The following is a 26318-nucleotide window of genomic DNA, read 5'->3' on the forward strand; positions in this document are numbered from 1 at the left end:
CTGTCCTCTGTGGCTCAGCGTTCCTCTGACTCTCTCTGCTCCTCTTTGCCAAATCTGGAACCCTGAACTGCTTTTCAGAAATGGAGGCATGGGAACGTTACCTCAAATGCGTCAGTTTCAGAAATCAGATCTTGTTCACGGAAGGAGTCCAAGCAGTCGGCCGGGATCCCGGCCCAAGGAATTATGGGTCATGGATTATGAAGAAATTGCTCATGTCTTTCGCATGTGGCTGGATAAACCTCCCCCTGTATTTAGACACTTCTCTAAACATTTCACAGGTTTACAAAATATATCCGTAGCCTCATGTTATGTAATTTAGTATATTAAAGGCAGTACATAAAACTATTAAAAGCTGCTTGCAGTGTACAATAATACCTTATTATAGTTAAAAGTTAATGCCATAATGTACCAAAACAGCCTATAATTGATGTTTGTGAATTGTACCGGTAATACGTTTTGTGCATTTAGCGTGAGCCACCACTAGAGGGCAGTGCTACGGATGTTAATCCTCAACTTTATGTATTTAATGTCTCACATATTTTATTCGCTGATGTCATATTTGTACTGAATCATATGAGGGGATGAAGTGATGAAGATGAGATAATAGACTTGCATCTGTTAAAACACTAGTGTAAAGTTTAGAAAGCAGTAGAATGTCTTATTTTCAGACGTCCTAACTCATCTGTCCTCCCCTGTTCCGCTTCTCTGTTTAGCTTTGGACGCCGAGACAAGACGGACCCCGAGTCCCCTGCCAAGGAAAACCCTGTAGAAGTTTATCAGTGAGAGCGAGAGCCGAGACCAGAGGAAGTGAAGCCCGTGACGCATGTAAGTCCAACAAGGCTGGAATATGTATGTCAGAATGGAGGACAAGTGTGAATCCTGCCGCTCAGTTCGTGAGAGGATGCTTTGCTTCAACCCTTAAAGGGGACGTGGGAGTAGAACGTCTTTTTGTTCGGCTCCACTGATTAGAATCCACCAGGAAAGGAGAAGACCGGAAGGAAGGAAGTCTTGTAGGTGTTCAGAAAGCAAAATGCAAAATACAATGCAATAGACTAAATATTTGGACAATGCAATTTAGGGATAGTGAACATGACGAAAGAAAGTTATTCAGCTTCCAGGGGAAGTTCTCCCACAGGGAGCAACTCACTGCATTATCCCCTTAAAGGAGTCACTCACCACAGTGTGTGCAGGCATCACATAACAATGTGCAGCATTCCACTGAAGCCTCGTATTTTGATTTGCTTTCTTTGCGAGGGTTAGATAAGAAGCTCGATCTTCTATCCGTGTCTGCATATTTAATGGTGAATGTGTCCTTCTGTTTGCGATGACGTCGTCTTCTGAATCCGTCTCGAGCTTTACTAGTCAGAGACGTCTCTTAAATGTGTCTGGTGGTCTGAATGAGGCCCACGCTGCACCTTAGGACAGACTTTAGGATATCCACAATGGGCCAGCGCCTTTAGAACAGCTCTAGGAAAAATGCCGTAAATACCAGTAGCCCAAAAAAGGAAGCGAACCACCTCCACACACACACACACACACACACACACACACACACACACACACACACCTGTAGTCAATTAGTCCCTCTGCCTGCTGTATCTCATGTAACAGACTCAAGTTCACTTCAATCAGCTGAGCGTGAATGCTCACACGCACAGTTACTCTCATTGTGTATTTTAATTAATTTAATTTAACGACTTATATTACTAATTATAGTCAGTAATTAGTACCAGATGTAATTTATAAACTAAAGAACCCAGCGAGAGGAAGGGTGAAGACTTATGTTAGAGGAGTTTTGGAACTCATTTTAAGGGGTTATGGAAAAAATATTCACAACTATAACTATGGTTCTTTAACTCTTTCTGTATTTCTTTAAGTTGAAGTCTTGTTTTGCGACACTTTGGATTTAGCGTCTGTGAACTTGGACGGACCTCCATGGCAGGTTCTCAGTCAACACAGTCTGTGTGTAATCTCCCTGCATGCGGCTCCACGGAGCCAATACAAACTGGTTCTGCTGGCAAACGAAGAGAGAGTCCGTCGAAGCTGGACAAACAGGGTCCAGAGAAGAGCTGCTGAGGAGGCACAGACCCACTGCGAAGACCAACAGTAGTCTTCTGCCTTTCTTTTTTTTTCGGGGTCTGGCTACGTTCTTATTATTGTTCCGTCTCTGTTTTGACTCGGCCTTTCTACGGTCTCTGGTCCTGGTCTTTGAAATGCCCTTCAGACACTCTGAGTCCTACTGGCATCCGTACGACGTGAGGCAGGTCTGAGACTTGTACATCAACACTGAGGCTTTGAGTTGAGAAACCTGGATGGAGTTTATGCTGATTCTATGTCTGGAAGTCATGTTGCTGGACAATAAAGAACAGTGAAATGTTTAGGGGTATTCCTTTGTATTTAAGGGACATTTAATTCCCCCTTAGTTACTGATATTAACTTGGATGGTGACAGTCGCCTGTTTCCGGTGTAAGTCATATTGCTTTGTCATTGTTGGTGGTAATCAGGACTTATCGGGAGCCAAGGAGGAAGTAGTGTGAAGTTGTTCTGGAGTCTCAAGTTGGACAAAACATCCGACTTGTTTCCTGTTTCCTACCGACAGTTAACAATCATTTCCTAAGTTTGTAGTTTTTTTTTAACACAACCATGCTCTTTCCCATTACGATGTTGTGCGTAAACCTTCGCAAACCTTAACTGCAGCAGTTTAGGATCAGAAGATCTATCTGACTCTATTCATAAGCAATGAAATCAGGACAATAAAGTGTGTTTTTACTGGCCGTATAATGAGAAGACCAAATATAAAACTAACTTTCTTCACACTCGTTTTAAATTCGACGATATAACCAATGAAATAATAACAAATATGAATCACAGACTTTATTTCGTAAGCCGATCCTTCAACATGCCTTTCTCAGGGCTTAAAAGAGCAACATTTATTACTTCCAGGGCCTCCAGATGTGCCAAATTATCCAAATCAAATAAACTAGATTGCAGTAGGAAAAACACCAGTAATGAATGTGATTAGACCAACTGTTGTCAGTGGTGATTTGATACAGAAACAACTGCAGAAATTACAGCACGTTATGGCCTGAATTGTAAATCAATTTTAAAGTTGTAATGCATAAACTAATCAGACTAAAACTGCTTTAGGCACACATCCACACTCAGTCAGCGTCTCAGCCTGTGTGGCAGAAGAAGGCTGGGGTCAGTTTACTCTGCTCCTCAGAGGAATGCTGGGAATTGTTTGCCCTCTCTGCGTTAACTTCTGTTCCTTCTAGCCAGCTTAGTTTCTGGATGCACACACACACACACACACACACACACACACACACACACACACATGCATTTATTTTGCCAAGTCAAGATCTGCATCGGTGTTTTATGTTGCACCCTATAAAGAGCAAAGTGGCTTTGGTGTTATGGCTGCAGCCTGTTTGTGCGAGAGGTTTTGGATGGAAGTAGAACTGGAGTGTGTGTGTGTGTGTGTGTGTGTGTGTGTGTGTGTGTGTGTGTGTCTCCGTATCACGTCTTGACTGTGTGCTTTTGAACCCGTAATAGACGGAATCTGGGATCAACATTCGGTTCCTCATGCGGGCCAATGCAGCGTTGTGGTCTGGTTGGCGAGGCGTAAAAAGTGAGCCTGTTTTTTTAAGATATTAATGCAAATATTTTGCCAAGAGCAGAAATAAAACAGGGCTTTGTGGCTTCATCTGACACACAAGCAGGAAGGAATTCAGCCTTTTAAGGTTTTTTTTCCACATGCACTAAAAAGTATTTCTGTTCATCATCACGCCCCAGCACTTGACAAATGTTCCCGAAAACACATGACAATACTCTCTAATGATACTTTCAACTGTTTCGCTGCTCAAATACCTGAGGTTTGGTGCTCACCATAGATCAAAGCATGTAATGTGTGCTGCAAATTACCCGTGAAGGAGGTGGCTGTAAATTCTCACCCACCTTCGACAGCATGACCTGTAGAATAGGGGGAAGGAAAGGAATCCATCATTTATGTGAAAATGATCCCTTAATTAGTCTGGACAGCTCTGACAGCTATGTTTCGTGGAAAAGAGGCAAGATTATGGCTCTTTGTCTACTTCTTTCCTTATGTTTCATACCTGTGCCTCCAGTTGCATGAATGTCAGACAGCCTGACTGCAGAATATGAGCTTGTTCACGCTTTTTAAAGTAAAAGGAAGTGCGCACACACCCGAACATTCGGACAGTAAAGCAATAACTGGTCCAGCTGGTAGTTTGATGATGTGTTGTGTCGTTCGGGTTGTGTTTGTGGTGAAAGGGAGAAGAGCTGGTGTTGCTTCTTATTCAGCAGGACAGGGTTCTACTGTATATACGGCTGGATGGAGGTATCAAAACTCTGCTTTCAGAAGAACTCCCTGTGACAACTTTGCATGTGTTGACTGCAGCTCTGGCAGGAAATCCGCGGATTGTAGTGACTTCATCGCACTGAATTTATTTCAGTCCCATATTTAGCTGTTTTAAATGTTAGCGTGACCGAGCACTGACTCTGACATGAGCGGTTGTGGCGCCGCCAATAAGTCTTATATTATCTTTATTGGTTTATCGCAAAAATATGTGCGTCAAACCCCATTACAGAGAACACACAAGTGAAACTACAACTTGTTGTGCTGTAAAATCCTCCAGTGGAAGCAGAAGTAGAAACAGGACCAGAATAGCTGACGCAAGTTTTTCTAATTCATTGTGGAAAAATGCACATTTACTCAGAATGTATGATTAATGAGGCAAAGCCTTGAGACTAATATGCTGGTAACATAATATTAGTCTTATGTTTAGCCATATTGAGTTCATTAGAGTGCGAGAATGCTTCTATGGAGTTCAGGGCAAACATTTTTTTCGATCCCCTGGACATGACTTCTTGTTGCAGGCTAATTCCTGAGTCCACACTGCTCTGCTGCCACTCCCAGAGGAACTGCTGTTAAACCCGTGTTTAATGCCATCCACCTCTAATACTCAATGCTCTCTGCTTTAAAGTCCCCTCACTCTATTTAACACATACCTGACATATTAACCCAAGTTATTATATACAATGAATATCTAACTAGCCTGCAGAGTTTTGCATGCCTCCGTTATGATAAATGAATGAAATAATTGCCATTTATTTATTTATTACAAATTAACCAACAATTGGTTAGGTTTGGACAACAAAATTCCTTGGTTAAGGTTAGAAAAAAAGATCTTGGTTTGTGTTAAAATAATTACACAGAGCCGTTATAAAAGATCCATAACTACCGTAAATGAATAAATAATGCACTTAGTGGACTTTCTAGCTCGCTGTTCACTTTCAATAACAGCTGCTTTTACTCTGGCCGAATTAAAAAACAGCGACATTCTGTGTGTCTGTGGTTTGCAGAAACGTACAATTTTCTTCCTGGCGGGTGGGCTGCACAAATGTGTGCATGTATGTATCCAGCGTGGCATTTTTACTGCATAACCTCAAATCTAATGGACAAGTGTATACGATCAAAGAAAGAAGGTGGAAACATGCTGCAACAAGCTTCACTCAAACATTTGCCCCAAACCCAGTGAGCCCAGACTTTGGCCAGACTACACACCACATCAACAGACAATGACTCAGCAGCATTTCAAACTGTGAGCAAGCTCTTTTTTTTTTTTTCTTTTTTTTTTTTGGAGCCACCTAAAATTGATTAATTTACTTCCCGCCATCAAACACCGGGGGTTTCCAGTCCACACAGATATTTGGCTCCCATTCCAAGGGCAGCAGAGGAATGAAATGCAAACCAAAGCATTTGGCTCAAACTTACAGCCAAATAAATAAAACACAGAGAGGGAGGCTCTCCTAAAGCTGCGGTGTTCTCTCGTATACATGCAGTAATCTTGACGGACAGAGATTACATTCATGTCCAAGGCCGCTGGAGAGCGCTCAGACTCAAATGACAACATAGTTCACATGTGGATGAAAAGTGGGGAAAGTATTATAATTCTGTTCATATGCTGTGGAAAATATACGACTCGCAGTTTTATCTTCAAAAAAGATTTTCTCAGAGAGCATGAATGTTCCATTTTATTTCAAAGTGGAAACTAATTTTAATTATTGGTATTCTGGCAGAAAAAAAAATGCTGTTATAAATAAATGTCCTCATCCTGCGATTATGTTCATTTCATACGGTCACAGGAAATGTTTTTTTAGCCTGCAGAATATTTAGAATATGCAATAATATTACACTTTAATTGCACTGTATTGTCATCCAATAAAAATACGTTAAATGTTGTTTTCAATATTAAGTATGCAGTCTTAAAGTGTAGGTACTTGCTTTTCTTTAAATAGGAGTAAAGTGACTGGTACTTTTAATTGAATTACTGTCTAGTCCAGTCAAATGTATTCATAAAGGCGTTCTCACAGGTGTGTGTGTGTGTGTGTGTGTGTGTGTGTGTGTGTGGATATATATGAGCGTTAGGCAGCAGTCAGGCGCTCTTTAGAAGCTGGTGACTGAAAGACTGCAAAGAAGTAGAAAAGTAAACATTTATGGATCATATTCTTCATATTTTTCATCATGTAATTACTTTAATCTTTTTGTAGGTAACCCTGCCAAGAAGCACAGGGACACACGCCCGTTGAACTTTGCACAATAGCTTTATTGATGGAGACTTTTTGAGAAACGTGAATGCACCTCGCGGGTGCTTAGTGTTGTTTAGTGTATTCTTATTTATTTTTATTTTCCCTGTCACTTCCGTCGTTATTTTGACAAGAATCACGATTTCTTTTCCCAAATCCATGTAGTGTTCTTGCAGGCGCACTGATCGCTCGTGGAGATTAAGAAACAAACCTTTTTTTAAAGACACGATAAGAAGCATGTATGAGGATCCGTTGCAGCGTAGTGTAGCAGTAAAATCACAGTGCAGTTCTCCCAGAACCAAACGCTAATTCAACCATTAACTTCAGCCAGTAAATTGGTGTAGAATGATTTATTCTCATGCTGAAACCTAGACGATGGCATCATGCTTGGGAAAACATCCACATTCCACACGTCGACGCAGCACCGAGTCGAGGTGATTTGCCCAACCAGGCCGTTTCTGCCTTCACATCAGCCTTAATGACCTCGGGAAATGCTGGCGAAGGCGGTTAGAGTCTAATGACCCTTTTCCTGTGATATCACGTGGAACCGGCGCGCTTTGGTTTGCTCTGTAATCGGCCTGACTTCACCGAAAAGGAAAACACACGGTGACAAAATGAATAAACACTATGCTGTTGCCTTTCCAACCGTAGGCGGCACGACCGCCGTTATGTATAATGTTTTCACAAGCTTTGAATGGCTTACTCACTGTGAGATGTTAATAATAATATTTGACCTTCTGAGCATTTAACATTTTTTAAAGGTTTGGTGTTTGTGAGGGCTCTTTATTTTCTCTAAAAGCTTTCCGTACACATCTGTAAATTAAAGCCCCTGTGACACCATTTCACATGTATTCTGTGTGCAAATAGAAAATTCTCTTCAAGACATTCATCTTTGATTCTGAAACTGTTTGAAACAAGGTAGTTTGAATTAAGAAAACTCTCAAATCGGCCTTTTTCTGCGTGTGTTGTTTTGGATCTAACAGTAAGTTGGTACAACGTTCTCCAAACCTCTTTCTTCTTTAGAGCGCTGCGTTACTGCGCCAGCATAGTAATACATTTTGCTATTACAAGCACATGTGTAGCTTGGTTACTCTTCATCAAAAACAGATTCCTTGTGATTTAATCAAATGCGTGTTTTGGGAAATTTTCTCAGAGCAGCGAGGCAGCTGTGACACCGTCTCTGAGGTCTGGTTTTTGGAAACGTTTTGTGTAGTAAAAAGTCAAAAAGGCACAAGTTTCATATCGGAGTAAAGGTTTCTTCACTGTACGTTCTTGAGTTAATGTGAGAAGATACACGTTTGGCTCTATATTCAGCATATGAAGCTGTATCATGACTTTAATTCATGACTATAAGACACAGTCAACGGGAAAGTGAGAGGGCTAAATGATTTCCTTCGTCCGTGGCAGACCGTTTAACACCGCCTGCTGGCTTTAATGAAGGGATGAAGACAACCTTTTGTCTCCAGGACCGTTTGTATCCGGCTGCCAAACTCTCAAACCATCCACCAAAGATGGAGAGGAACATTGGAGTTGGAGCAGGCTCTGAGTCGGCAGGATTAACTGCCAGACAGAAAAATTCAGAGGTGGTCATGAGAGAGAGAGAGAGAGAGAAAGAGAGAGAGAGAGAGAGTCGTCAGCACATTAAGTAACTGGTTCCAGCAGGAATCAGTGGAAGTACAGCGGACAGTGTTGACTGATATGTAACCTTTACTTTGTTCACTGTATGGATGTTGTGACTGGAAACATATAGAGTATACGGTTCTGCCTCATCACGCTGGGACCATTAGTCTTCTTGCCCCACAGTATTTAGTTTGCATCGTTTCACGTCATGACGTCATGCAGCTACAGTCAGGACCCGCCATCTGTAAAGAGTTTTTGAGCCAAAATCTTACAAAAACAGACAAAAAAAAACATAATCATAATATAAGACAGAGCTCTGTTAGTCTTTTACAAATTACTGCATGTACACACATCCAACCTGGGAGACGTTTCTTTTCTAAAAAAAGGAGTTGTAGGAAGGTTTGGTTCTATGAACATTGGAAAAATGCGGCGCTGGCAACAGTAAACCCAGACAGAGCTCATGAATCTCTCCACGAGGCTTTTGATTTAATCATAGTCGAGGTCCTGTATGACAGACGAGGACTCAGATGAGCGGTATTGATACGTTTTTACTGGTGAGTTTCTCAGATATTTATGCTGTGATAGCTGCGCATTCTTCCATATTTTGGACTTTTTGGTATGCACGTGTTTTCGCTTTTTATGGCACATACTTCATCTAATCTTCACCAAACTTGGTGCACACCATATTTAGCTTTAACCCCAGCTGCTGGAGCGGAGCATCAGGGCTCTGCGGACTTGAGGGGGACTTTACAGACTGCAAAGCCTGACTGCAGTTTACTTTTGATGCTGGATGCTGGATGCACTTACCTTGCAAACAAACCTTTCTTCACTTCCTTGCAGCGCGTCTGCGTACGACGCAATCGGCCCGCTCCTTAAGGGGCACGCCACTAATGAGCAAAGGATTTGAGGATAGTTAACTTGTCCAAATCCAATGAAGAGCAGGACAGAGCTGCTGACATTAGCCTAAACACTGGTAGCATCCAATAAAATGCTGCTTGGCCTTGAATGTAACACTCTGTTAGCTAGTTAGCAGAGCGTGCTAATGTTTGGCCTTAAAGCAGCTACATTAAGCAACAAAACAAAGATTGTATTGTCTTTATTTGCAAGAGTAAAAAGAGGCCCTTGCAGAAACTGGGACTAGTCGACTCACTAAAATGCAATAAGCGAAAAACTCTTCTTAAATTTTCTTTTGCCAAGTCAGTGGTCACATTTGAGAGAACCCGACCGATGTGAAGATTGTAATGGCCCTGCTTGTAAAATAGGTCATTGGCTCCGGTCTGAATTCTCACACTTTTCCAGTTCATAATGAAACGTGGATCCCATTTTCCCTTCCTCGCTCCTAAATGCTCAATTATTTCCTTTCTCTACCAAATAACCAAAGAGGTGCACTGGAGGAAGTGGAAGGTCTGCATTTTTCTGAGTAGTTCGGTGACTTTATGAGATGGTCTACCAGACGGTGCCCGTCGGCTGCCAAAACCGACAGCTGTGGGTCTGCTGAATGGAAGAAAAGTCAGGCGATCTGAGTGGTACTCAAATATGTGGCGACAGAGCTGGAGCCAGGATACACTGTCGAATTCTCTTCCCTTCTCCTGCATCCGGCTCTTGTTTTTCTTTCTCTCTCATAAATAAGCTCAATAATGTCCCATTTAAAAGAAACTGACCATTAAATACAACAACTCCAGATCATAGTGGAGGTTAAAATGTGGTTTTTGGGCCTTGTGTTGGACAGCTTTTCTCCAACATATAGATCAAAGCTTCAGGAGTCTGCATTGAAAGAAACAGCTTTTAGTGAGGCGATCGAAGGATGAAGTCCGTGCACAATGCCCCCGAATATGTTCCCGTTACCCTCCAACGATCATGTCAGAGAGAGGTGCCAGAGAAAAGAAATAAAGAGAGCGCCTACAGAGATTTTCTTTTTTTCCAATGTCCACTTCACTTCACTTCAGTGTTTTTTGGGGTTTTGGCGCATTAACTTATTTCTTTTTGCCAAATGGCAGATGAAAGCCATGCTCACCAACAAATTATGTTCACGATGACTGCATTAATCACATATCCGTCAATCACCTAACTGCTGCAACATTAGGAAAAAGTTTGTGTGATGCTCACGGACAGAGACATTTTTTTTCAAAGACCAAAACATCAGAAAATAATGTCCCACTTTTAACAGAACCATCGCGAGGAATCGGGACACATTAAACACACACAGACTATTGTAACAAAGCATCCACCTGCCAATCCAAAGATGAAAGGAGGTTGATTGAGGAACAGGAAAGGGAGTAATAAGAGTCATTGCCAGGGTTTTCTGCGCTCTGCACGTCGCTGAGCCAACTTGGCCTTGAGATCTAAGTCGCAGGTTAATAACTACATGAACAGGAAGTCTGCATGCAGACAGGTATGAGGTCAGTATTTCCACGCAGCTGACTGCTTGTTGTTCTGTTGAGAAAACAGTTTGCTGCTCCGGACTTTGTCAAATGAAAAGGCATTGCAAGAGGGACAATGAAAAATGAAGAGTAAAAAGACACTTGTTTGTACAAATAAGTGTCTTTTTCTGTCAATTTTGACTGACAAGTGAGTGAAGTGATTATTATTTGCATTGCAAATTACTTTAACACAACATTAGCACGGCGACTGTCAGCACAAAGTCGGGGTAGTCACCAAAATGTTTTCTTTACAAGCAGCGCCTGCACACGAGAGAACACGTTAAAGAACTGAAACGGCAACGCAAACAAAAACACAAAGAATAATTCCTCAAATGTGAACCAGCTGTTCAGAGTGATGTCCTCCCCTCTGCTGAATATTTTGGATCCGGGATAAGTCGCATGCAGAGCTACATATATGTGCAAACCAAATCCTCTAAAAATTGTGTCGATTCCCATTAAATTGTTTACAGATATTCATGTTGCCCAAAAGGATCCATCCCAATGACTTTGCTGATCCCCTGAATGTTGCTCTTGCGCCACCAACAGCTCAAATGTTTCAGTTATCAGGTCACCAAGTTCACCAAATACCTGACATTCCCATTAGCCTCAGCTGTAGTTTATTAGCATGCTATCACGCTAAGATGGTGAAAGTTATACCTGCATGTTAGCGCGCTGACTTTACCCTTTAGCGTCGTAAAACTCTTCGTTTTTGATCGTACTAGCAGAAGGATTTGTCTCATTCTTACCTTTTTTTTAGCTCTCAAATAAAGAGAGAGAGATCGAGAGAAAAGTAATTCTCTAATAGAGAAAAAAACGAGGCTCATTCTCTCCTCCATGTTGTCTTTATAGCCCTTTAAGTGGACATTTAAATTAAACATGCTGGGAAAACTCCTGAGGAAGACACAATAAAAAGCTCAACAACAGCTTCTAAATAGACCTTGTGGTTAGATAGTTGTATTAACTACTGTGTGTGTACTGTGGTAGTCTCGAAAACCCTCGATCTTGACCTCAGCCAGCTTTGGCTCACCATAGTGAGACCCTGCCCTGAAATCTTTCTGCATGCAAAGAATGCGGCGAGAGGTCCAAGTCAAACGGGAATCTTCCTCTTTGCGAGATGTAGTTGTGCAGCTGATTGGGCCTCGGTTCGCTCCTGTCTTTAATAACGTCTAATGCTGCAAACACGCAGTTCCAGTAGTGGTTTCTCTCTCACACAGATCCTCTTTTTTTTCTGTTTTCCTCCCTCCTTCTCATGCACAGATCCAGAGCTTCTCCTCTCTCAGCTCGTGCAGCTCCACCCACCTGCAGATAAAAGCCAAACCCTCACCAGAGCCGCTGTTCAGCGTCTGTCCCAAACTCCTCAAAAGCTTTCTGATACTTCCAGCCTGCAGCAGCACACACAAAGGTGAGTGATGCGTCACCTCTGGCACAGCAGGATTTGATGATGTTTTGGTTGGCAGGGCCGCCATGTTTAGGTTTTTTGGTGCAGCAGTAACATCCAGTGATCATTAGCTCGTGGTTTGATTTTGAATGTGCTTTTCTTAGCTATCCCATTGCATCGACTGGATCGTTCAACCGATTTCTCTTGGAAAAATCAAGTCCCGTTTGAATTCTTGGAACGATGCACAAATAACTTTTGGGATTGGGTGAGGAAAAAAATGATAGAGATGAAACGGCAAAGCAAAAATACATTTCATAAGACATCCTGCTTTACAAAGCTCACGGCTATGAAGCCTCTGCTGACAGCAGTCTCTGCTGATAACGTCTGAGTTTTCCAAATGCAAAGAACATCCAAAAGATACACCTGGGAAGAATAACTCAGGCTTAAGCTTGTTAAAATAAATGCACGGTGCAGCATCTTGACAGGATTTAGCACCAGTTAATGGAATGTCTTGACATTTTGTTGTACGTCTTTCAACGCAGAGGGAGAAGATTTGGCAATTTTTTATCCAATGTTTGAGGGAGAAAAGGATTCAGTGTTACGGTTATTATAGTTTTAACTATCCCACATAAATAAAAGAAAGCAGGATTAAAGTCAAATCTTTTTGGCAGCACAGTGGCTCAGAGAAATGAGTCAGAGAGGGAAAGTTTGGGGTTCAGGAAATCTTTCTTGTTTTCAGTCTTTGGTGTTCATTTCTATCTCCTTTTGTGTCCCCTGCTGAAAATAGATTGAATAGAATGCCTTTGATAACATGCTAGTTTAATATGGCAAACTTCTGCTCATGCAAACTGACCAGAAGCTCCAGTGCAGCCAGATGTTACGCCTTTATATCCTCTCCATAACTTGATTACAGAACATCTGAGTGTGCACCTGCCAGAAAACAGCTGTGAATCCCTGCTTCACACCTGATGCGGATTTATCACAATGTTGAACATGTCCAAGGTGAGGCTGTTGTCTGCCGCAGGCGGGCGGAAATGCGTTCTAATCGCTGCTCCGTAGCTCGCGAGAGCATCTGTTTTGGTGCGGGTAGAAGAAGTGGAAATGTGCCTCTATAGCTAATGAGCTTCACAGGCCTGTCTGATGAGCTGAGGTGATAAGTGTCTCAATAAAAGTCTAGATCTACCACAAAGAGACGCTTTGTTACATTTTTTTTTTGCAGCTGTTTTTAACTTTCAGCTCCTTATTGCCATTTAAGGTTATCGTGTTTTTCCTCTCTTAGGGAGAAAACTCTTAATTAGGGGAAAATGTGGGTAAGCTGACATAGTTGAGGTTGAACAAGTTGCACAATTAAGTCGCTGATTACCGTAAGTGTAATCCTCGGTGCTCAGAAAGGACTGTTGGCATCAGCAGAATGTGGTAGCAGGCAGCACCGTGGAAACGCACGGACCACCGATCTGCAGATGTGAGGAGGTCACAAACGCTCCAATCAAGAAAAGCTAGAGTGTTTAGGGCAGTACATTTAGTTTCGGTCTGATTGTTCTGGAGGAGGGTATGGGTAGTTTTATGTGCATTGATGCTCAAACCAACCAAGATGCATGCATGCATTTTTGGAGGTGTTTTTGTTTTTCTGCGTGCTTTAGAAAGGGGAAAACAAGTTAATGTTTAGGGGTCTTCAGGTTATGATGTGGGTTTACAGAAACTGAATTTCATATTGTGCATTTACAATTTCATGAAGCGCAGCTCAAATCACCAAATTAGCAGGTTGAAGTTACCTGAAGAGGTTTGCGTCAGGAAGGAGTCTTCGAAGCAGGTTCCAAAGAGAAGAACGTAATTAACATGTGAGCTTTTAGAGGCGCTGGTAGGTGCATCCTGTTACCTTTGGACAGAGCCAGGCTAACTGTTTCCCCTTGTTTCCAGTATTTATGCCAAGCTAAGCTAACTGTGTTTTGCTGTTATTTAGTGTATGACACTGTATGAGAGCAGAAGCAAACCTGTGTCAAAGTTGCAGGTTTGTTGTCTGTGCAGGGAGTGAATCAGATGCCTCTGTCAGCAGTTTGTGTCTTTATATATTTGTCACTCAGTTAATGAGTCCCGCACAGTTCTCACCTCGTGAACAGGAAGTGTTTATGTGGCTCAGAGGGAATGCGTCTCTTGATTGAGCTGCAGCCTCTGTGACTTGAGGCCATGTGTCCAAACATTCTCCTGCTACCGTGCAGAGCACCGCCGCCTTAGAGACGTCTCAAAATACGACGTATAAATCCCTCTTAAACTGCAATTTGCACTGTTAATCATACACGTTTATGCAAGCGGGGTGCCTCTCACATTATAGTGGAATTAAAGCTTTAAATTTTGCAGATTTACTGCAAAGTATCTCTTATCTAATCTCCTAAGTAGACCGAGTCGAAGCTCTTATTATCCCTCGTAAATACTCCACTGCAAAAACATCTGGACAGTAGGAAAAGGGAGGATCATATTTTTTCTCTGAGTGGCATATTTTACGGTGCGACTGTATAACACATTAAGCTTTCCGGGACTCTCGTCATATTCCATTACTGTCACCGGTCAAACAATGCGTGCATGTTGGAGCAAGAATTTAATTTAATAATCCCGGGTCATTTTATGACCTCAATAAAGGAGATGAAGAAGTCTGCATTTACCGAGAGTTGCAGTTGGAAAGTGCTCCATCATCAAAGCGAAACGGTCAGCAATCGACACTCTTTCAAAGCAACATATAATCACCACCCAGTTCTTTTTTTAACAGTACACCGCTCTCACCCACCACATTTGGAAGTGGTGAAGCAAGTAGAAGTACCAAGAGTACAGAAGTAATGGCAGCAAAATGTACAGTAAAAGAAGTTCTTTAGTAAAAAAATCGAATGAGATTTATAACACGGCTGCATCAATGTGTCAGCAGCGTTTTTACTGTTGCAGCTGGTCGAGTTAAAGCTGGTTTTAACTACTTCAAATACAAATATCTAGTTTGGTCCAGTGGTTCCCAGACTAAAGGCCAAGGCCCCTCCCAAAGGTCACAGTATTGATCTGAGGGGTCGTGAGGTAATTAACGCAATCTGAAAGAAGTAAAAACAGTGTGCTACATCACGAATTTCTATTTATTATTTGAACTTTTCTCTAATATTAGCTTCTTTTTTTTATGTAAGATCTTAATATGAAATGTAACTAGTAAGCTATCAGATTACTGTCATGGAGTAAAAGTACAATACTTCACACTTAAATGTAGAAAGTGAAAGTATGAAATAAAATAAAATGGAAAAAGTGGAGTACAAGTACAAATGTGTATTCATGTACAGTACTTGAGTGAATCTACGTGGTTTCTTTCCTCCACTGTGTGTTGGAGAGAAACAGACGACTACCTGTGGCGTCGTGCACAGTGTGGGCTGTTCTTTTCCACTTTACACAGTACATAAAATATATTTATGCAGCTGCAAAACTGCAGAATTCCCCACTGGAGTCTGTGGTCTAAGCATAGTACAAGTGATCAGATCTGATTATTGGCCAAACGTTGCTTTTGCTTATAAAAATAATCATTCACTAGTGGAGTGTCCCTCTGAGAGCCAGTGCAAATATGAGAAAGAAATGTGACACAACCACATGAAGTTCAGGCGAAAACTTGGATGAAGTTTGGAAAAGTCTGAAAAGCATCGCAAGTGTTTCCTTCCTGCCGTGAAAGATAGTGGAACAAAAGTGGAGTAAATCTTCAGGTTCAAAAATGCTTTCTTCCCATCCGTGTTTGCCATTGATTTCTTCTCTCTGAACGTATAAACAACTTCTGTAAGAGTATGTAAAAACCTGAAATGATTCTTGGTTCTGAAGTGCCATTAAATGCCGTCCACCGACATTAGATACTCTGTTTTGACAGAACTCAAAGCTAATAGGAAAATGATTCTCTTCCCGCTCCAATTTTTGCCTGAAATGAAAATTGTGGCCAGACATCGGGTGACTTGTGGTTCCCAGAGCCGTAGGAGAGGGAAAATCTGTCAATGAGATGGGCAGAGGGAGGGAGGTGTCGGAGCAATTATGTGCGAGTACGTATGTGTACGTCAAAGGTCAGAGGAGCACTAAGCACACACTGCGGTCGCCAATTTGAAACTCATCCGCATGCTACCTCCCCTCGCGGTTATTTGGAACGTCAGTTTGAAATGCGCTGCCACCACTTTTAAACAAGGCTTCTCAATCCGACTTAAAGGTCGGCTGACCTCTCGTCTGCCTTGTTTGAGGACGTAGACGTCTCTCTCTCTCGAAATGGCGACTCCAGGCCTTCGCCCTGTAAAAAGATCGAGGAGGTGTGAAGGAATGCTGTAAAAGAGGTTTGGAGAGGAACTGGAGGAGACGTAGAAAACTCTCCTCCTCCCATTAGGATGAGCCTCGTGGTTTGTGGTGGTGGTGGTGGTGGTGGTGGTGGTGGTGGTGGGGGGGGGGGGGGGGGGGGGGGGCACGATGCTACGTGATGATTGAGGCGGGATAAATCACCTGCTCGGAGTCCAGAACATTCCCAGAATCTGATTTGTGAGAATAATGCAGCGAGAGACCGTTGTAGATGGAAAATGAACGGCGTGATACACCAAACCAACGTCCAGTATTTATTACACTAAAAAAAACAAAAAAAACCTGATTGTGCAAAAGTGGTAAAGTCAGCCAGCAGACACAGTCTTTGGCAGGATAATTTGGTCTTTTTTTCCCCCACTGGAAGCACATGTTGTTCTCCTCCCAGTCTGTGAAAAACACCAGTAAACAAGACAGACTGATACGAGTATTGATGGCTTGAAAATCTAGATAAGTTATGGAGTTTGGCGCCCTCTGTTGAACTTGGCTTAGTTTGCAGTGAGATTGATCATTTGTCTGACGTGTGCTGTCAAAATGTAATTATTTATAAAGATGATTTCTTTACATCTACTGCCAAGTTCTATTGTATATTTTTGATAAAAGCAGGGCTGCAGATAATCGTTTGTTGTATGAAATGTCAGAAAAAAGTGAAAACTTCCCTTCATCGTTACCCTAAAAATAGTTTTCTCTGACCCCAAAGATGTTTAATTTGTTGTTATAGAATCCAAAGGAAAGCAGCAAATGTTTTCATTTTGAAAAGCTGGAACCAGGACATTTTTTTCCTGGAAAAATGTATCAAAATTGCCATTTATTTTTCTATTGATGGAGTGATGTCTTGTGAATCACAGCGGAGGAGGAGTGTTTTTCTTATAAAGGTTAGATAACAACAACTCACCCACACACACGCACGCATGCAAATAGTCACACACACAGGTACATTCCCCAGATGTTGTCTTGGCGCTTTTGCTGCTTCTGTCAGCTGATCGTTGCATTCCTTTGTGTTTGTTTGTGTGTGTGTGTGTGTGTGTGTGTGTCTAAACGTTTTCACACTGCACTGACAGAACGGTTGCATGCATTTAGCATTATTGTTTCAATGCTGCAGGGCTGAATATTAAAAAAAGCCACCGTTTTAATTATGAGCCCTAAATAAGTAGGTGTCTTCATTTAGGGATGAGGACAGTTTGTACTCCGCTGCCCGCTCTCAATAGAAAAGACAGGCGCTCAGCAATCACTTTAAAACACAAAAGCCAGGCCTGACCACGAGCAATTAAGACTGGCCCCCGTATCTGTAAGCAATGACATGCCTCTGTTCCTCATCGTTTGTTTATCGAGCGCTGGAGTCCCCCCATCTGGAATCGGTCAGCAGAGGAACACAGAGGAGAAATGGAAATTTGATTATTTTCAAAGCCAAGCTGGAGGTGATAACAGACTCGTGGCTCATCACCAAGCGGGGGCCGGCTGTGGTTGTCAGCGTTGGCAAAGAGGTTCAGAGGAACCAGCATCCATCATGGGACTGTCATCAAGCGAGGGCCGAGGAGGTGTCTGAGGAGTTTTCATGAGGAGTTCATGCACAAGAGCATAGACTTCAGGAGAGTTGTAAATGAATCCTGTTTGGTTTGAGCTATTGTTCTTTCAGTAACACGATGCAACAACAACACAAAGCAGGAAGACAGTACAAAGACAGAACATAGTGAACGGCAATGCATTCATCTAGCAGCCAATAGCTCACAATCAATGTAGTTCATCACGTGAACGTGAGCTGTCTTGTCTAATAGTTGCCAGATGTTTTACATTGTAGGCTATTTTTGGATGTAGATGTGATTCTCTAACAGGCTCATTGATGGGAAGGCTTTGGGTATGAACTAGTTCTAATAAAAACAGAGCAGAAGATAACTAAGCAGCACCCTTTATCTTCCTTCTCTAGGTGGAAATTGTAAAAGAGTGACAGCATCTGGCCAAGAAGTAGCCAACTTTTTAATAATGAAATTAGTGAGCTTTAGAGGTGCAGGACGGCAGGTTCCCTTCGGACAGAGCCAGGCTAGCTGTTTCCCCCTGTTTCCAGTCTTTGTGCTAAGCTAAGCTAAGTGGTAGCTAAGTACTTGTAAGAAGTAGTTTAGTAGAAAACACAGTTTGGGTTCTATTTCTAGAAAAAAAACCTTTAATTTTCATGGAGCACTTAGACTTCGCCCTTATTATGACGTATGTCTGAATGATAAGGTTGCAAAAACAAGACCCATCGTGATTTGGATTTTGGAGTGAATGCAAAAGGGCAACAGGTTATGGTCAGTATATGTAGAACCAGAACCTGCCCAAACATAAAGATCAAAATGTTGAAGGGCCTAAATAAGACGGAGTCAAGCCTCTGGTACACTTTGAACTTGTAGTAGCTGACACGTCTTTCAACCCTCTTTTTATCCGTCTGTAACAAAACCGCCCCAGACCCAAAATCCCTGGCTTAAATTTGCTGAAGACAACCTTCTCTTCACTTGGTCAAATGCCTGTTGACAAATTGGAACCTAAACATTTTTAACACCAGTCTTCAACAACTCAGCCAGCGGGGCCACAACAGAAGCAGAGTTGGCACAAAACCAGCGGTAAGTCCCAGCCGTCCCCTGGAAACACAACAACTCCCGCTTAGCGGTTTTGCCAAATCTTTTGCACGAATGGGAGGAACCTCCCCTCACATGTGGACAGGTTGACAGTCAAGCATGAGGACCTGTGACAGTTATTGTTACTTCTTTTACTTCAAAACAAACACCATGTTTGTGTATTTGATACCTCGGTCAAACCGATGTTTCATTGGACGCCTGTTTTTAAATGATTCACGCTCAGACAGTTTGGGTGATTGCTTTGACTCACTTTTCACTAGATTCAGTGAGCATCACTCTGTGAAATCACTTAATAAACTCAATATAGTTGGGTACTTGTCAACTCTATCAGCATCACAACATTGTGTTCGTTGGAATGTGATGTTTGAGAACGACCACAGTGTTTCTGCAGTAAATTTCCAGAACAATGTTTAACAAATTATAGACATTAAAAACATTAAAATGTTTCGTTTTTTATTGCTTTCAGTAGAACGTAACTGCAAAATAAATTAAATACAATGACTATATAAGTCACCCTCTTTTTATATAATTCCAATAAGATTCATAAAATAAAATGATTATATATTATACATTGTCTCACAGTGAAATAGCAGTGGTTAATCATGTCCTGGTCTCTAAGACATTAGGTCACCTCTGATGAAACTTTGAAGCTGCGTCCAACTTCCGAGATGAGCTCTGCTACTCGTGCCGCTCGTCCGGTAAATAGCATGTGTTTTTGTCTGCTTCGTCTCTGTCAGCCATAATGACTTGACGTATCCTTGGAGGTTAGAGGGAACATGTGTTTCAAAGCTGTCTTTGTCTTCCTTGTTTTGCTGTCTCATTGTTTCTTACGCCGATCGTCTCATTTCCTCGCCAAGCATATGTGTTCCCTTTATGGTGCGCACAGAACAGCTTCAACTGCGGGAGTCCCGGCGTTTTTTTTTGACCGCAGCGATGATCAGTTCAACATCACCATGTGTGGAATCATGTTCAATTTAGGAGATCAATACTGGGTTTATATCTGAAGAAGATGTTGGAGTGGCTCAAGCTGAAGACGTTATTTAGTCTGGGTGCATGTGGCCTTGAAGCACTTAAATCACCTCGTGAGTTGACAAGCTGTTTGTCTGCCTGTAACTTTTTATTGCCCTATTTTCTCTGCAGAAAATATAAAAGCACTCATGTAATGGATCCCGACATCTTAGGGCCTTCTTACAGCGACAGCGTCGGTCCCAAAGATGAACTGGTCTTTCCAGATTTGATTGATTGATTGATCCTGTTAATGGGAACTTGATTTCTGCTTTTGTTTTACAGCTACTACTGTTTTAAACATAGCTTTAAACACGTATAATACATTATAACTATTATTCTCCTGCTGTGGTTATGAGGTTGATGAACAGCGAAACAGATCAGAGGTCAGTTACAGGATATACAGACTGTGCGTGAAAGAGATTTCAGGCTCACAGGTGGACGTGTCTGCAGGATCTGTCCATGGTGCTGGATCTATACATTTAGCTCTTTGATATATATATATATCTATATTTTACATGTGTAGCTAACTCTCTAACAAAGCCCAGTATACAAGCAGAGCATGTTTTATAGTGATTCATAGCTTCTAGACGGGCTGCAAAGCTACAGTTATATAATCCTGTCACATTTATTTGTGATACCTCTGTCCCTACATTCCTCAAGGAATGAGGTGTGTCTCAGCACAACTGTATCAAAACCAAACTATGTCTACCAGGTGGAGATGGCAGCTTAGTGTTACAAACCTCAGGCCTCTGCGAAAAGGTCACCACCTGACATTCATCGAACCTGACGTTCATATTTTCACAGCAGGACTGCAGCTAACACCTGGCTGGATCCCGTGCGTGGCCGCCGTCCCACTCATGCCTTGGAAAAGACCCAGAAAAGCGACCTGAAGTGAGGGGAAGTAGAGGAGGGAGCGGACGAAGGAGGCTCAGGCCAGAGAGATAGACGACCTTCACTTTGAGAGGAGGAAAAATCTGAAAGTAAGATGATTTGTCGTTTTGCACGGTGGACCCTGTGGCTGTAAACTGACCATGAAAGACAGAAATTAAAACACATGTATCGGTGAATCGCATGCCAAACTCTGTAGAGCACATTTCTTTTGATTTGTGTATTCAAAACTTTGCACAAAAACACCTTAAGCTGCAATAAGTAAAGTGCAATTCCTGTTTTTAGGCTTAAATGCACTTATTTATGATGATAAAGTATTATTTATTTATAATAGTCATAATAATAGCATAGTCATGAGTATTAATTTCTATTCACAAGAAGCAGCCATCCATTAAAAAAAAACATACATCCCTACAATATTATCTAAATGTAGTTTAACGCATTCTTGCTGCCATTTTTTAAGATTTTTTTCCAGAAACTTTGATCTCTTCGGAACTGTTTCAGGACATAGAAATACCACATTGAAGGAAAGCACCCATTCACCCATCACTGTATATTTTCCCACTGTGCTCTTGGCAGCACTTCTCCAATCTCTTTAGCAGAGACATGTTTAAAGGATTATGTTCAAAACGGACCATGTCCCCTGAGTGGCCTCTTAATTACGATATATGTTTTAGCAGCATGTGTGTGTAATTCCCCTCAAGGATATGAGACTGAGGCTTTTCCACAGTATGTTTGAATAGATGTGTAAACAGGGGGAAAGAAGGACCAAAGTCAGGCAGTAGAGGGGTTTTGGTTTCACCACTGTGGGTTTCATAATTTCTTGACTCAGCTGCAAGATCGTAGAGCACAGCCTGCTGGTCGTGGACAAACATGAGGGCTTAATTGTCGTTAAATGGTGTGTGTACAGTGTATATCCTAGTGGTGTAAGCAGCATATTACAGACTGCAAGGCTTCTTCCCGGGCTCTTATTTCTGCTTGGCTGGAAAGTAAATGATCAACTTGAGAGAAGGAACATCAATAACCAGCTAAAGGTGGAGTCAGCGATTCTGGAGGAAGATTGGTGATATTTAAACTCAACAGCAAAACAAATAGTACCACCCTAGATGTACCATCCCTCTCGCTCCCACTGCCTTTCTCTTTATACATCCACGGCCTTCCCCCTGTCCCGTGCACGAGCATGAACGCCCCCCTGTGCTGATCGGCTGCAATACCATTATTAGTTTCCCATTTGCAGAGGAAGTGTTGAGTATGAACACCAGTTTTTCTTTCAAGTAGGTCAGGGTTGTAAAGAGATGTCTCTGCAAACACTGTGTTACATTTTTACTTGCTTTCTTCTCCACTGCAGAAAAATGGCAGCTGTACCCCTCCACTCTCTCTGTCTACCCCTCACAGTGCTCCAGCTGTGTTTATTACACCTGGTCCATGGCGGGGCGTATTATGGACATAACCAGCCTCCTCAACAGCACCAGCCCTTGCCACAGTACAATGATGGGTATCCTCAGCAGCAGTTTTTGGGGAACGAGATGCCACACCTGCCTTATGGCAAAGAAGTGCCGTTGCTGCCTCAGTATGGAAAAGAGCTCCCTCAGCTGCCTTTGCAAATGGGCAAAGGGAGGCCACTGATTGAAGGCAAAGGTGAGGTCAACTAGTTAGTGAAAACTGCTACCGATTATTAACCAGGATCACGATTATCACAAACATTTTAGTTTTTCTTAAATGTTCATGTAAACTCTTCGGTGGTCTCGCCATCAGGAAGCTTGATATCAGAAAAGCTGATGTCAGATCATATCAGGTGCATTTGTGATTGATGTATTTTATTGATCAGTGTTGGTCCTGGCCATGGTGCTGATTGGCTTATTGTTAGTCCTCCTTTGGCACTAGAACTTGGCGAAGTAGGCAGATTCAAAGGTCTGGACCAAGGCAACATCTATCTACCAAATGTTCCCTCTTGGTTACAGGACAAACATTCCCCAGAGGAGCGAAAGGTCCACCTCACCCTATTCCTGATGGAGAAGGTCTCAGAGAGGGACCACAAGGAGTTCAGGGCCCCCCTGGACCAACAGGACCGCCAGGACCACAAGGCCCCCCTGGGCTACTAGGCCAGGGATTACCAGGGCTACCAGGAAAGCCAGGGCTTCCTGGTCCTCAAGGCTACCCAGGTATCGGAAAACCTGGCATGCCAGGATTGCCAGGCAAACCTGGAGGGCCCGGATTACCAGGACCAAAAGGGGACCTTGGTCCTTATGGTGGCGAAGGACAAACTGGACTTCCTGGGCCTCAAGGGCTCCCAGGTCCCCCTGGGCTTCCAGGGATTTCAAAACCAGGAGGCCAAGGGCTTCCCGGCCAGCTGGGTCCTCTAGGGGAGCCTGGCTCAAAAGGTCCACCTGGGTTACCTGGTCCTTCAGGCCCCAAGGGAGAGAAAGGACATGGTCAACCTGGTTTGCCAGGTTTGAAAGGACCTTACGGACCACCAGGTCCACCTGGAAATGTAGGCATCCCTGGGATTGGCAAACCTGGCTTGAATGGTCTACCTGGACAACCAGGGATACCAGGAAAACCTGGTCCTCCTGGAGAGTCAGGGTTTGCAGGGCCTCCTGGTGATAGAGGTCAACCGGGACCACCAGGCTTGCCAGGAATTGGAAAACCAGGAAAAGATGGTTTAAGAGGAGAACCAGGGCTCTCTGGAGGGAAAGGAGAATCAGGCCCTCCTGGTTTACCAGGGGGTCCAGGCTTGCCAGGTTATGGTAAACCAGGGTATCCTGGACCTAAGGGTCACAAGGGACATGCTGGTCTTCCTGGACCTCCAGGCCTAAAAGGTGATAAAGGTCATGCAGGTCTTCCAGGGGTCATTGGTTCCACTGGTCCTAGTGGTATGCCTGGCCCACCAGGACCAATAGGGCTTCCTGGTAGTCTTGGCTTCCCAGGGCAAAAGGGAGAAGATGGTGTTTGGGGAACAAAAGGATATCCAGGAATGAAGGGTGATATAGGGCCCCCAGGTCTTCCAGGACAGCCAGGTTTGTTCGGAGGGGGTGGACAACAAGGACCAAGAGGTTTACAAGGGCCCATTGGCCCTAAAGGAGAACCAGGTATTAGGGGTTCAACTGGTGTCCCTGGTGCCGCAGGATTAACTGGATCAAGAGGAGAAGGGGGGCAACCGGGAGAGAAAGGCTACCAGGGACCAAAAGGTATCCCTGGGCTTACAGGACCAGGGGGACCACTTGGACCTCCTGGGCTGCCAGGGCCAAAAGGTGAAACAGGCCTACCTGGTAAACCTGGCTATCCTGGTGAGGGAAAGCTAGGACCCTCTGGTCATATTGGTCCTCAAGGTAACCCTGGGCCAAGTGGCCCTGCTGGACTTCCAGGGCAACCAGGACAACCCGGACCTCCTGGTCCTCCAGGACTACCCGCTGCATCTCCTGATCTCGGACAGATCCTACCAGTAACCGGCCCATACACCGGCCAAAAACAAGGTTACAAGAAGCCAAAGAACGGAGGCGACATTGGTGGAAATGGCGTGGAGATGCCTGCGTTCACAGCTAAGCTCACAAATCCATTCCCTCTCATTGGCTCTCCTGTCGTCTTTGACAAACTCCTGCACAACGGCAATCAGGACTACAATCCCCAAAATGGTGTTTTCACCTGCAGTGTACCAGGGGTCTACTACTTTGCCTACCACGTCCACTGCAAAGGGGGTAACGTGTGGGTGGCATTGATGAAGAATAATGAGCCAGTAATGTACACATACGATGAATACAAAAAGGGCTTGCTGGATCAGGCATCGGGGAGCGCTGTACTCCCGTTACGACAGGGAGACACTGTGCATATACAGCTGCCATCTGACCAGGCTGCAGGACTTTATGCTGGTCAATATGTCCACTCCACATTTTCTGGATACTTACTGTACCCAATGTAACAAATATGTGTAAACAAAGGAGATGACATTGATGGTGTCTTTTACCATATGTATGGTAAAACTACAGCAGAATAATCATAAGTTTTCATATCATAGCAACATATTTCCTTGAATTATTCTTTGCATTACATTCATCACATCTGCATAACTTTCTAGAGTCTCAGAAAGTTACACAGCTATGAAAGGTTATGTTCATTGTTTAAATATATCTGGTCATTGGCTATGATATGTAAGAAGTGATGTTTCATGCGAGGGTTGTGGAGAGCAGGTGAATAAATACTACCAAATATCTCAGTTGTCATAATTTTAGTCATTTTACATTTTGCATTTATTCTTATATCCATCCACACACAATATATCAGTGCTCATGTCACGGCTGGAATAATTCCTGGAACAATGAGGCTTTATGTTGTAGAATTGTTTTCAAACTTATTTTTTGCTTTACAGTTATATACTGTATACTGGGCACATAAGAACGTATTGGTTTCATTGTAAAATGCATTTATACATAATGCTGTGTTATGTATTTAGGGTCATCTTACAGTTATTAAGTTATTGTAAGTGTTTTGTGTTATTTTGAAAATCCATCTTTTGAATACAACAAAATGTTAATACCAATATTTACACCATCTGACTGTAAAATAAGTATTGGGGTGAGTTTTTAATCCAATTTCATAACATATCCAAGTCCACAACAGAACAGTTTTGTCCACAATTTGCCAGTTGAACTATAATTTCATTGTTGTGTTTTTGACTATTTGATATCATAATTTGTCTTGTTTTATTTGTAATAGACATGAATTCTTTAAAAGGTTTTTGTCAGTTTGTCAGAATTCTCTGTAATTTATTTGTTTGACTACTGATTATTTGGGATTGTGCTAATTTCTGTGTTGACAGTAAATGATGGAATTCTTTCCAAAATGCAGAACGTACATGTTCTGTGTCAAAACATAACAAAAATATTGAAAAATGTGCTCATACTCATACCCATTCATACCACCGTGTGTCTTTTTATTTTGTACTTTATTTCTTTAAACTGTGTCATTTTGTAATGTTTTTTCTTTACTTTGGACAATAGTGCACAGCATAACATGGGAAACAGTGCCTAAAATATGTGAATTTTGTTGGTTTGATTGGTTGGTTTGATTGGTTTAATAAAAAAATCTAAACATTGGTCTTTACTTGATTTTCATTAATATCACATAATGCAGAATGGCCCATTTCAGAATAATATCTATCATATAATTGGATTATAATTAAGTATGCATTTATGTGTAAGCATCACTTTAATTTGACGATGGTAAAGGTTGGGCTCATATTAGCAAATGTATATACTATAAATCCTAAATATACTCTATCCAGGTTGCTTTATCTTTAATAATGAAGCATAATTAATTTGTTAATATAATGTGGTATCAATAATCTGCAGTGTAACCAGTAACTACAGCTGTCAAATAAATGTAGTGGATCAGAAAGTACAATATTTCCCTCTGAAATGTAGCAGATTAGTCGTTTTAAGTACCTCAAAA

The 26318-nt window shown here is 42.4% G+C and overlaps 1 protein-coding gene across 2 annotated transcripts; it reads left to right on the forward strand.

Moving 5' to 3' along the window:
* Positions 1 to 796: 796 nt before the first annotated feature.
* On the forward strand, positions 797 to 25963 carry col8a1b (collagen, type VIII, alpha 1b). 2 transcript variants are annotated; one of them, XM_068719741.1, is made up of 5 exons: positions 797 to 825; positions 11907 to 12051; positions 20790 to 20965; positions 22222 to 22511; positions 22835 to 25963. In XM_068719741.1, the coding sequence occupies exons 4-5, from the start codon at positions 22226 to 22228 to the stop codon at positions 24787 to 24789; spliced, it is 2241 nt and encodes a 746-aa protein (XP_068575842.1). In that variant the 5' UTR covers positions 797 to 825; positions 11907 to 12051; positions 20790 to 20965; positions 22222 to 22225; the 3' UTR covers positions 24790 to 25963. The 2 variants fall into 2 exon arrangements, with proteins under 2 accessions (XP_068575842.1, XP_068575843.1); XM_068719742.1 differs by having other exon boundaries at positions 20793 to 20965.
* Positions 25964 to 26318: the final 355 nt, after the last annotated feature.

Source organism: Cebidichthys violaceus, unplaced genomic scaffold (genome assembly GCF_023349555.1).
Source record: "Cebidichthys violaceus isolate CVI_PGR_0920_01 unplaced genomic scaffold, fCebVio1.0.p SCAF_24, whole genome shotgun sequence".
Taxonomy (NCBI): Eukaryota; Metazoa; Chordata; class Actinopteri; order Perciformes; family Stichaeidae; genus Cebidichthys; species Cebidichthys violaceus.

Excerpts from the sequence above, each read along its gene's own strand:
- col8a1b (XM_068719741.1), top strand. The coding sequence starts at position 22,226 with ATGGCAGCTGTACCCCTCCACTCTCTCTGTCTACCCCTCACAGTGCTC. Across the intron at positions 22,512-22,834 it reads GCCACTGATTGAAGGCAAAG|GACAAACATTCCCCAGAGGA; the intron begins GTGAGGTCAACT and ends TCTTGGTTACAG.